Raw genomic sequence first — 12,299 nt, 5'->3', positions numbered from 1 at the left:
CACTTCTGTGTGACTTCTACATTACACCCCTGCAACTCTTGAGTAACAGAGCAGAGAAAAAGACCCCTTGGCTCAGGAGCCACTGGAGTGCTCTTGCTTTAACCAAGAAGCAGGACCCTGGAAGTTTTGTCTGTTTAATTTTGATTTTCTGGAAAGACATGTTACTGCATCTTGATGAATACCATCACGTCAGCTGAGGCAGAGTAATTGCACACCCTATTGCAACTGGAAGGTTGACTATAATCTTTTGAACATCTTTCCTTCAGCAGCAGTGTCTGGTTAAGCTGCAGGGTCTTGCATATAAGTCCAGTATCCACACAGAAGGGAGGAGGCAATGCAAAACAGTCCCTACAAATCTGAACTGAAAATAGCCAGGAAGGGTGAAAACAGTTTCCTGGCAATGCAGTCATTCTGTTGATTTATTTTCACACAGACACTTAGTTGCTGTAGGCAAAGATGTTTCAGCTGACAGTGGCTCATTGAATGCTTCCACTTTTTCCTCTGCTTTTTTAGTGGAGTTGGTGACTGGCTGTTTGTGCAAGGAGCAGCTGTTGAGTCTGGCACTGACCCAGTGCTGGAAGAGCCAAAGCTTCTGCGGGCAGGGTGTGCGTGAGTGTGTATAAACACAGGGCAGGAATGGGTTGGGGCTGCCGTCTCATCCGTACGAACCCAGGTCGTACCTGTTGGGGGTCCATTGCTTACAACTGCAGCTGCGGTTGTACCATCTGATGGCAAACAGAGTGGAGATGTTGGCTGGGATTTAGTAGCTGCTGGACTAGTGACAAAAAAGTCCTCAAGACATGTGAAAATAAATTGCCTGGTGCCTGTCACCGCAAGCACGAGAAGTGAAGGATTGTATCTGTAGGAGCATGAATTAGGCTGTGCGTGTTTGTCATCTGGAGACTGGCAGCTGATAACTCCTGGAGGTGCTTGCCACCTCGCATACAGAAATGGCTGTGTCAGAGGAGTCCGTGGAGCCTGTTCCCGGGGAGGGCTTGCATAGCAGAGCTAGTGATTGCAGCAGCACATCAGAGCTGAGCCTCTTGCTGCAAGCCTTTTTTTTTTGTTGGCTTGCCTGAGGAAATTGTTACCGATCCTGTACTGTGTGTCATTTGCAGTACTTCCAAATGCTAAATGTGGCTGTCTTGCTAAAAATCGGGTTGCGTTCTTTCTCCTTTCCTTCCTTTCTTCCGAACTCTGCTAGTTAGATCTCCTCCCTTTCTGTCCCTTTTGGTCTCAAAGAAGCCATTTGGACCTGGTCTCTGTCTAGTAGCTCGGAGTCCAGAGGATCTGTTTCATATCAGTTTGCCAAATTCACTGCAGCTTCTCAGAAGGTCTGATGACCTCTGGTAGGTTGTACTTCATCTTCCCTCACTACCCATAGCTGAGGTAGCAAGAAGTCATGTCCCATCTAGGAAGACAAGCAGTTTTAACACAACAGCTGTCTCGCTAGAAGACTTGAAAGCTGCTGTGATAGCCAGGAGTGGATTTGCAGGATCTTTGCCAAGGGCCAGTGAGAGCCAACTGGGAACTGGAGAGAGGAGGTGAAGTAAGATCTTAAACTCCTCCAACCTGCAGACTGCTGGTTTGTATCATTACCTGGCTTGAGCCTAGATGTCACAGGTTTCACCACCAGAAGTATGGCACTGGGAGTGTTCTTAGCCCACCTTGTCTAAGATACCTTTCCTTCTTGTCTCACTCCCTTTCTTCATGGCTGTGTTTAGAGTAACATTTGTGGTGAGTTTCTTTTTGGCAGCAGAGAAAGGAGGAACGGGCTGGGCTGGCCTGTCTGCTGCTTTATTAGCCCTACAGCCATGTGTCCATAGAAAGGCTTAAGAGAGCCAGAGCCAGAAAGGAAGGCAAGCTGAGAGGGAGGGTTGTTTGCGCTGCAGGTAGCCGTGGGCGAGGACAGTGGTGGTGGTGACGACAAAAGCCCAGCAGAACGGCCGTGCGCAGACTGTGGCAGAGAGGCAATACTGCTGGGCACCGTCTCCAGAGAAGAGCCTGGGATGTGGGTCCAGCCATGCCAAAGACCTTTCCAGCGTGGGTATTGTTTATGGTAGACTTACATCCAGCAAAATGTGTGGAACTGGCGGGAGGTGAAGACATTATTTTGACCTACACAGAGGCACAGCTTGAGGCAGCTGCTTGAGAGAAGAGATTGAGGTGAGGATGCGCTCAGGAGCGCTTGGTCTAGTGCAGGCAGCAAATGGTGCACGGTGGGAGCCAAAGCACATTTGCCCAACTGACCTGGCTTTCATCAAAAGTGCATTTTTAATACAGCTGTATGCAAGGCTGCCTGTCTAGAAACAGAGTGTGGAGGCCAGGCTGCCAGGAGAGAAAGGAAAGGAGCAGCACCTCCAGAGAGGACTTGAGAACTTTGCAAATAACTGGGTACATTCAGATGTGTCAACATATTGAGGCAGGTTAACAGCAAGGGGGTCAAGCTGTGCAGTGGGAAGTCTTTAATTAGAGGATCCACGTCCTGGTACCCACTCTTTTAAAATGAAAGTTAGAGTGAGCAGAGAGGAGCAAAACACTCATGGCTGGAAGGTGAAGTGAGGACATTTCAGTACTTAAGGATTTACAGCATGAACTCATCCACTGCAGTTAACTTTCGAGTGTAGACGTGCCCTGAGAATCATCCAAGCTGGAACAAGATGCAGCTTTTTATCAGCAAGGGAAATTATCGACTGGAGCAGAAAAGTGTGCACAATCTTTACCTTGGGATGGGATGTTTGGTATTCATCGTGTTGTGAATCAGCCCCAATTAGATGCGCTTGATAGTGGTGACGGCAGTTGCTTTATGAGTCGGGGGGAAGATCCTTTTGTGTACAGGATACCTAGCGTCCTTATGAGACACTCCTCACATAAGAGCGTTCAGGAACTAGAAGAGCCATAGCATTCTGGACAGATCAGGAATTGGGGGGGGGGAGGAAGATGCAGGAGGGTGAGAAGGGGGAAAGCAAACAGCTAGTTACAAGGCAACAGAAGAAGACGAGAAAGGGGAAAATAAGCAAAGGTGAAAATGTGGAGAAGGAACATCCAGATTGTCAAAGGACCACATGCTGGGCATGAACTCAAATGTCCCGTGTCTTGGCCCCCTAAATACTCCCTGTTCTAACCCCATGCACGTCATGTCACACCTCTGTGTTTCAGTTCCCTTTATATGGGACAGAGATGATAACACTTCCTTGCCTTAGGGGGCAGTGAGATCCACTAAGATGGGGTGTTTTATCTTATGCTATGCAGTGTGACTCATATATAAGCACAAACATAGGTGCTCCATCTCATTAATTAACAAACCCAAGAGCAACTATGGCCTCGAGCAGACAGAAGCAGCATAGAAACCATGCAAAACAGGAGTGAGATGGGAGTAGTGGTGATCACCAGTTTGCTGTAAACTTACTTACAGCTACCTGGATTGCAAACACTCCCGCCTGTTATAGGGGAGAGGGTGAATTGTGTCTCACTTAGCGGGTTTATTTTGGCAGGAAGGTGTTTGCTTTTGTCACTGTTCTGTATGTAAATGTGCTCTTAGTTATGTGGATGAGCTGTGTCTGCTGGTTCCTGCATTCCACTGAGACTACTTGCAGATGAGTTTTTCTTGGGTGGGTGCAACTTCAGACGTGTTTGCGGATACAGGGCAAATGTCAAAAGGTTCTGTTTTCTCCCACCTGCCGTGCTCTGGGAGCACAAGCATGTACCTGCCTTATTGTGAAATAATAAATTTAAGAATATCTTTGGAACATATTTGGGTGTAATTGAGAAAAAATCTAATAGCTAAAAGAACTGTAATTTGCTCAGTTCCTGCAAGCACTGGTAGCACAGGATTTAACATGAGTCTGCGTCACGCATTTCATAAACAGTAACCACAGTGGGCTGAATCTCCCCCACAGCTGAACTTGTACAGTTTCAAATAAGGTGGTTTGTTCAACAACTGTTTTGGGAGGCAGAATTGGTCTTCATACAGTTATTAGTTTAATTGTAAAATGTCATCATGCACGAGGATCACTCTGTTCTGCCTATGTGTTCCTGTACCCAGATGTCACGGAGAGGGCATTTATACTACTTACATTGCAGGAACGTGATATACTTCAGGAATATCTGAAACATTACTGTGTCCCAACCATGATACATGGCTCACCCAGAGAGAAAAGTAGCTGGTTATCTCAACTCAGTGAGGGAATGCCCCTTCTCTTCTGCTGGCAGTGTCAAGGAAAAGTTATGCAGTGCCCGCTGTACTGGACCTGGGACCCACTGCCCACCTTTCCCCATGAATTACTCAGTCTGAGCACGTGAGGATTTCTGCCGTGCCTGACCAGATCGGCCAACAGCCAGAAGTCAGTTCCTTCTGCGCCAGTGCAGAGTCCTGGAAGGGCAGAAGGAGTTGTTTCCAGAAGTAGGCTGTCTTGGGTTTAATTTTGCAGGACCTTGATTGCAGCCCTGCAGTCTAATTCTGTGTTTCTACATGGAGCTGGGTTAATGTCGGTAGTCACTGCAAGGATCTGATTGCAGGTCTGTTTTTTTAAGTAGCATATGATGGGATCTCTTCCCATTTCCCTTTGTGCTCATACAGCCCCTAGCACCAGGATGAACAAACAGGACTTAACAGTGTTACCAACACTCCTCCCAGTCTGATTACAGCTACAGAAACTGCTCTGATGTATACAGCATGTAATATTGCATGTACAAAATGAAGCTGTAAATTGTACCCCTGAGATGGCTTGGATAAAAGATACTAACATAAGAAGAGCAGTGTTTTTTTGTTTTCTTTTCCTTTTCTGAAGCAGTGAATGCCTGTGAATTTAAGAAAAAAACTGCAAAAAAAGTGAATTACTGCAAACTGCTCATTTTAAAGAGATGACTGGAAGTTGATTGCCTGTTAATCCCGCACCTTTCTTTCCTGCAGCTTGTCACGAGTCCTGTTCCTCATGCTGGGGTGCTGCTGAGAACAATTGTTTGTCCTGCAAAGACGCATCACGCGTGCTAAAAGCAGGGCTCTGTGTGGCCAGCTGTGGACAGGGATTTTATACAAAGGATGGAATCTGCAGCGGTAAATACCTGTTTTCTTCTCCAATTGCAAGAAGCTTGAGAAATGCTCTGCAAAAAAGGAATCAATATTTCATTTAGCCCTGCAGCAGCTGTGATTTTATTCATGTCTAAGAAGCCAGATGCACCTTGTGCATAAATATCAGATGAGGAAAGCTGCTGTTTGTTTGTAAGATTATTAATTCATTTAAGCTAATCAGATGCTGAAAGGTTTAAGGTTTTTTCCTTCACTGAACAGCTTGAAAGCCTAACTGAGTAGTTTCTGAGGGCTTGACAAATCCATTTGTCTGTGGGAAGAAAAATGGCCTTTGCCAGCAGGTTTCTGTAAATTTGATTATAATTCAGCATCACAATAACTAATACCTGCACAACAGATGAGACTTGGTTGCTGGGAAGGTTTGCTGAGAAAAGGGAAGAGATGGCTGGAGGGAATTAGAAGTCTTAAGTCAAACAGATCATGAAGGGGAAAAACGTCTCAAACAAATAAAGAATCTAAAATTCGCCGCAACCATTCGGGTCAAGTCTGGGTTTCTGCTGGCAACCACCTCCAGCTGGTTTGAAGGACTGTCCAGCATAGTCAGTAGAATGATGCAGGGGTTGTCTGTCTTCATGCAGGTCTATCTGAGCCACAGCTAGCTAGAGAGGCCTTGAAACCTGGAGAATGTTGACAAAATTGTTGCTACTCTGGCAGATTCTGCATGAATTTCACTTTGACCAGGTTCACCTTTAGTTTGGTTGATGTCTATACCAGTAAATTTTACTCACCTGTGTTTTGAAGTGTGCAGGCTTGAAATCTTAAATCTGTAGCTGAAAGTCATTTAAGCTAAAAAGGAAATTTAGCTTAGATGTGGCTTGGGCATAATTTTGATTTTTATTGCCAGTGATTTCTCAAAACTGCATAGCTGTTCCTCATACCCTTCAGGATTCGGGCCTTTTGTCTTCTACCAAAAACATGCATTTTGATACCCAACCAGAGAGCTCTAAGCTGTTTTAAAGGGAGGCTGTCTGACTGGTGGAAAGAAACAAAAATTGGTTAAGTAAAATGCTTGGCTCTTCTGCATGTACGGCAACAGTAGTGCTACTGACTTAGGGAAGCCAGTTTTAGAGCACTCTTAGACTTCAGGTCAGTTAGCTTCAGAACTGACTGCCTGGGAGAATATAGACCACATGAATTGATAAGAAACATTATTACGCTTAATTTTAGATGCATTTTCACACTTAAAACTTTGACTTGAAGAAAAGGGCGGGGGGGGGGGGGGAAGAATTGCATTTTTTTTATCAACTTTTCTCCCATCTTTTAATTCCTGAACAGTCTGATAACTGATGCTTGTTGTACAAAGGTATGTAAAGATTTATGGGATGGTTTTCATATGTGAAATTGTTCAGAATGGTGCTGCCTGTTCACAGATGGTTGGTGAAGAGGAAGAACATTACCTGGAGGGGGTTGTGTCAGGCACGGAGGGAGTGCTGGTGTAGACCCATTTCTGGTATTTGTACTTACTCAGAGTCCTGGATGGGATACAGGTCAGTGAATACCTGTCTGCACTCACACATCTACCTCCGTGAATGTCACTACTTATTCCAGGGAACTACGAAAGGTTACTTGTGCTGGAGAGCAATGTTTAAAGATGCCTTTCTGGCAAAGAAAGGACAAGGCATGGTTTGGCTTACTTGATTTTATCTATGTGGCCAGGTTGATGCGTCTGTTGTTCTTTGCTTATTGAGTGCATTTTATTAATGAGCTGTCGTCTTTGGCAGCTTGTGACCAGTTCTGTGAAACATGCTATTCAGACCAACCCAGGTGTTTGACCTGTGCTTCAGATAAGTTGTTACATGATGGGAAGTGCATTTCAGAGTGCCCAGATGGATATTTCCCAAGTAGCAACGGAAGATGCAGAGGTAAGAGGCATATTTGCATGACCTTTTGTAAGGCTCTCAAGGCACCCTCCACATGTTGTCTGCTTTTCCCCAGATGTTTACCTGGGGGGAGGGAATGTTAAGAGCACAGAAGTGCGAGTGGGGACAGGGAATTTGATTTTTTGTTTTCTTTGGTTCACTCGTGATAGATTGTTTTAAATAACCTCTTTGCCTTGCCAAGCATATTAAGACACTTTGAGATATATATTCAAAACGCTGTGTGAGTGATAGGTATTACTGTTAGTAGTTATTAATACTCGTGCACTTCTGCTCTCATTAGTTCATATAGCTGAATATCATGCCAGCTGGGAGTTTTCAGTTAGCTGGAGGAGGCTGTGGTAGTCAGCACCACAACTCTCAAGGAGAAAAAAATGGGATATTTCAGTTCTGTGTGCTCTGTTTCTTTATCAGCTTGTCATGATTCATGCTCCACATGTGAGGGACCTCTGGCCACTCACTGCACCTCCTGTTCCTTTCCTCTGGCACTGCGCTGGGGTCAGTGCCTGCAGGGCTGTGGAGAGGGTTTTTACCAGGATCACAACGTCTGCAAGGGTAAGCTATGTACTTGGAGTAATTCCCCAGCTGCTGTAAACCAGTGTATCTATATTGGCTTTTGTTGGGCTGTGCTCGGACTACCCAGCTACGATGCTGATCCTTTATCTTATGCTGAACTGGTCAATGAGTAATTCCTGTGTTTGCCTGCTGATTTTTTTCTACTTTGAGAAAAAGCAAATCTTCTCAAATACTTTCTGCTTCACACCCTCAGGATTTAGTGATCTTGGGGACTTTTTTTTTCTCTGTGTTGTTGAAATAAACGTACATTGCTTCCAAGTTTTTCTTGACACGAGTTAAGAGGTGGATGAAATTCTGCACACACCTAGTAGATTTGCTAAGACTGAGGTCATTTTTGCAGCAATGGAAAACCTGAAAGTTTGGAAGATTTAATTTATGCTTCCTACGAGCCCTTCAGACTGTCATTTCTTGATATTTCTCCTAGTGAGATTGTGTTCACCATTACGGTTCCAGAAATTAAAGGAAAATTGATTGCCTATGGCACAGTACTGCATTTTTTTCCCCACATTATTTGTTCATCAACTTTATTCAAGAAAAGGGCTGTTATTTGGGGGTGGAGGAAAAGATGTCAAAATATTTTTCTAAAATCCCTGTTCCATTATAGAAAATGCAGCACCCCATCAGTTAATGGAAAAGATTTCTTAGCTTGTGAGTTGCTGTGAAGTGTATGCTCTTTGCTAGCTCTTTGAGTATCGGACTGTCTACAGCAATACAAAACTGGAAAGAGGGATGAACAAGAGGGTCCAAACCAGTGTTTTCTTCCCTTTCTCTCTCATGTTATGACCTGATGCCCAAGTTGTTGGGCCTTGTCCATCTCTCTGAGAAAGCTGTCCTCAAAGCTGCGGCTCTGACTGCTCTCTTGACCTGTGCACAGGTTGCCACCCATCCTGCCGCACCTGCGTTGGCCCGGGGGCCTCTCGTTGCCTGCAGTGCAGGGCACCAGAGGATGTACTGCAACCTCACCAGCCCATGGAAGGAGCTGTACATGGCCTTTGCCTCTCTCACTGCCAAGCCCAGTTCTACATGGATAGCACAGGAGTTTGCAAACGTGAGTAGAGGATGGGAACGGTTGTTCAAAGCCTTCGGCACAGGGCTGCACTGGATTTTAGGTGTTGAGGGTGATCTTGTACAACGTTCAATTCTTCCGTGCTTTGAGCTCCTGTGTTTGCCTTGTGACAGTCATGAATGTTTAAACTCGGTAACTTTCAGAATGGCATATACTAGTACTTTTGAGGGAAAATATACATATAATTTGTGACTAAAGAATTCAGGTACTTTTTCTAAAACAACTGTGTTCAAGTCTGCAGAGCTTAGCTTTCTTTTCACTGAAGTTGAGAATGTGATTTTTACCACTGACTTATTCTGAAGCAGGATCAATCCTTAAATCCTTTTCAGAAAAGACTGAGCTGTCTCCTTATTAGCCCTTGGAGCAGGTCAAGACATCCCACAGCAGTCTTTTCTTTTGAGGAAGTTCTTCTGATACATGCCCTGCAGCACACATGCCATCGCTTCTCCTGAAATAGCAAGTAGGAAGCGTTTCCATGAAGGCTAAAATTTGGAATAGAGGCTAACGTGGGGATATATGTGGTTTCCCACCGCTTTGAGAGAAAACTCTTGTGGACTCAAGCGAAGAATGTTTACTGGGTAGATCCGCAAGCCAGTCTGCCTGGCTGTACAGACCTTGTGGCAGCTGGTGTGGATGTCTGTACAACAAATGTATTGCAATATCTTGAAAATGATGCAGACAGAATCAGGCTGAGAGGTTAGACTGAGCACCTTGCGCCAGCACAGTCCACCCTAAACCTAAGGAGAAATGATACTTTCAGAAACGGCAGTGATTTCCCTGTGTGGAAAGACCAGTCATAGAGACAGTGACTCTACAGCACTTCAGTAACAGTAATAACAATAGCAACAATGCTACTGATGGCTGTTTCTTCCTGTTGAAAAAACATTTTCTAAAAGTGGGCACAATTTAAAATCCATTTATTTTGATTTTATCTCTTCATCTCAACTTGATGGAAAGAGTCTGTACAAGTTCATTTTTTTGCTCTAGGGGATCTTAAAAAAGGAAGAAGTGGCATTTTTTTTGGTGGAATGATTCCGTCTTTAACAGTGACCCACACAGCCCATAAGGTGTGCAGTGCTTTAGATTGGTTCCTGAAGGCATTAATGTAGAGCCTCCAATCCACGCAGTGGCCGTTCCTTGGCAGGTAATGGGTTTTCTTGGCTGAGTCCAGGTTACGGTATAGAAACTGAGTGAAGAATTCCATATACCACTGCCTCGGATGGGTGAACAGACTTGTACAAACAGGCCTGAGCAGAGTTCGGTGATAGTGCTGAATTATGTCATTGGGCAAGAATGCCGGCACAGCCCCATATGTTACTAGCTCTGCTGTATTAGTAACAGCATTAGAATAGTAGTTTGATTTGTTGCAGAAGGGTGCGAAGATTCAAGATTTTAAACTTTGAGCTACCCCTGTAAAGTACTCATGCAAAGTTTGTAGATGCAGCTTTTCAAAAAGTAAGTCCACAACAGATGGGTACCATGCCTACATTACCTGCGCAGAACAGAAGCACATTCACATGTAGGTTAAAATGCTGGTTTCGAAGGTTTTACCTATGTGGTGGTGAATTTCTCACCAAACCACAGAAATATCTTTATATTTTTCTAATGCTTGAGCTTTCCCTGATGAAACTGTAAGAAATTTGTCTCTGATATGACTTGAGTCACTTGAGCCAAAGATAGTCCTGGAGACGTTGCATTTGTGATGAGGATCCCTGACTTCTCTCTCTGGCTCTCTGACAGACAGCTAAGTGCCTTTCCTAGAGGGCAGGAAGCCTCTCTGTGTGTTCAACAGAGACTCACACGGTGGAACTTGTGGCCTCGAGTCACTGCTCTAATAAATACTAGGTTTTTAACGAATGAGTTTATATAGTTATTTAATCAGATTACTTAGTTTAAGATGGCTTGTTTTAGTGTCAGTACCAGTAAAGGTGAAGAAGTCTAACATTTTAACTGCACTCTTTTCATTCTTGCTGAATCATCCTTGTAATGAGCATTCACTTCGCTAGCTGTGAAGTCAGGTGGCAAGCCCACCTCTATGTATATTTGCTCTTACTGCTCCAGAATGGCTGGTGATAACCATGCAGTGATGCTGGATAGAAAATCCTTCCCGGAGTAACTGTAGGGTAATAGTGAAAGATGATTTCAGAATCTGGTAAGTTTGCAGAAGCCCAGAGCTCTTTGAGGGAGGTGAACGGTATTACACGGTGTTGTGCATCTCAGCTTTCCATTTCAGTAATGAATTGTGTGGGTGCAAAGAAAGATTAAATATGCAGCTATCTGTGGTTGCTCCTTATCTTCAAGAAGTGTGCTATCCAGCCTTCGTACTCCTGCCCTTTCTACCTTTCGCAAGCAGAGAATCCTGTAAAGGAAATACCTTCCTGTCGTCCCTGGGGAGAAAGCAGTCTAGCCATACTCTAGGACAGTAACGACCAAGCTAAGCTAGAACTAATTTGGCTCTCTCTGTCTTCTTTTTTTTCTCTTCCCTGCAGAGTGCCACTCCTCCTGTGCAGGCTGTGTGGGGAACACTTCCCAGGACTGTACGGCTTGTCTGTCTTCCCACGTCCTGCTTGAAGGCAGATGCCTCTCTGAGTGCCCAGAGGGGCTGTTCAGCCACGAAGATCGCTGCTACTGTGAGTGCATAGTGCACGCACCTGCAGTTTATACTACTGAATTTCATTGCATGCACGTTTTGTAATGCATTTCTCAATGTAATTAGAGATGCTGTCAGTTTTATATGAGGCTATTTAAGTATTTTCAGGGGAGAATAGGATGGTCCAATTTCAGGAAATGGAATCTCCTCCTAATGGGAGAGAGGCGTACACATTGAATCATAAATTATAACCAGTTTTGCTCCTCTGGACTGTTTCCCTGAAGATATTTTGCATTTCATTTCAGTAGGCTTGGATGATGTTCCTAGCCAGTGCGCTGTGGCAAAAGAAGTCTTTACTGGACAACGCTGAAAAATGGTCTGCTTTTATTAGGCTAGATAAGAATATTGTCCATATGAATTAGCTTTATTTTTTAATCCACTTTTGGCTGTAGGGCTGAGTTTAGAAGGAAGGAATTCTGCAGGTGCAGGAGAAAAGCCATTACATCTATGAATATGCCTGATCGGTAGTGGGGACAGCATTATTTATTTTTGTCTCAGCCTTGCCCACAAGTGGCCTTCATTTAGCTTGTTTGATCTCATCTAAGCAGATGACTGTGACTACTGACCTTCTGAGTGACTGGAATGATTAAATCCTGTTTGCCACTTGCAGAAAATGGCGGCTTTTAGAGTATGCCGCCATTCATTATGAGCTGCTAAGTACAATGGGTGAGGAAACGCAGGCCTTTGAAATCTAATTAGTCCCTTCAAAGTCATCTGAAAGTTGTCTGCTGTTTTATAATTGGGTCAGGCATCCATGTATCTGTTCTGGCAGTAGGAGAAATTTACTGGTGTCTTCCCTGGGAGGCCTCAAATTTAGAGAGAGAAACCTCTTCTGAAGTCCATTGCTCTATTTATTCAATTTACTCACCCAAGGAACAACTCTATAAATACATTTATTTGGCAGGCCTTTGTAAAGATTCATCAATTTTGAGGTTGTGCGCTGCCACCTTAGAGCTGAGGTAACTGCTGAATGCTGCATTATGCGCTTTCAGGCTTATGTAAATGTCTTAGAAACAAAATTTCAGTGTCAGGAAGGAGGCA

General features: G+C 44.3%; 1 protein-coding gene across 1 annotated transcript in view; it reads left to right on the top strand.

Moving 5' to 3' along the window:
* The window catches only part of FRAS1 (Fraser extracellular matrix complex subunit 1), a 173,656-nt gene that overhangs the window by 81,972 nt on the left and 79,385 nt on the right, over positions 1-12,299 (top strand). The window contains exons 14-18 of the mRNA XM_069774067.1: positions 4,913-5,056; positions 6,811-6,951; positions 7,381-7,521; positions 8,417-8,590; positions 11,098-11,238. Of these exons, the coding sequence (XP_069630168.1) occupies positions 4,913-5,056; positions 6,811-6,951; positions 7,381-7,521; positions 8,417-8,590; positions 11,098-11,238 (741 nt within the window). The remainder of the gene's footprint in view (positions 1-4,912; positions 5,057-6,810; positions 6,952-7,380; positions 7,522-8,416; positions 8,591-11,097; positions 11,239-12,299) is intronic.

Source organism: Haliaeetus albicilla, chromosome 1 (genome assembly GCF_947461875.1).
Source record: "Haliaeetus albicilla chromosome 1, bHalAlb1.1, whole genome shotgun sequence".
Lineage (NCBI taxonomy): Eukaryota > Metazoa > Chordata > Aves > Accipitriformes > Accipitridae > Haliaeetus > Haliaeetus albicilla.
Note: the sequence above shows the minus strand (reverse complement) of the source record. Positions and strands in the feature narration are given on the sequence as shown.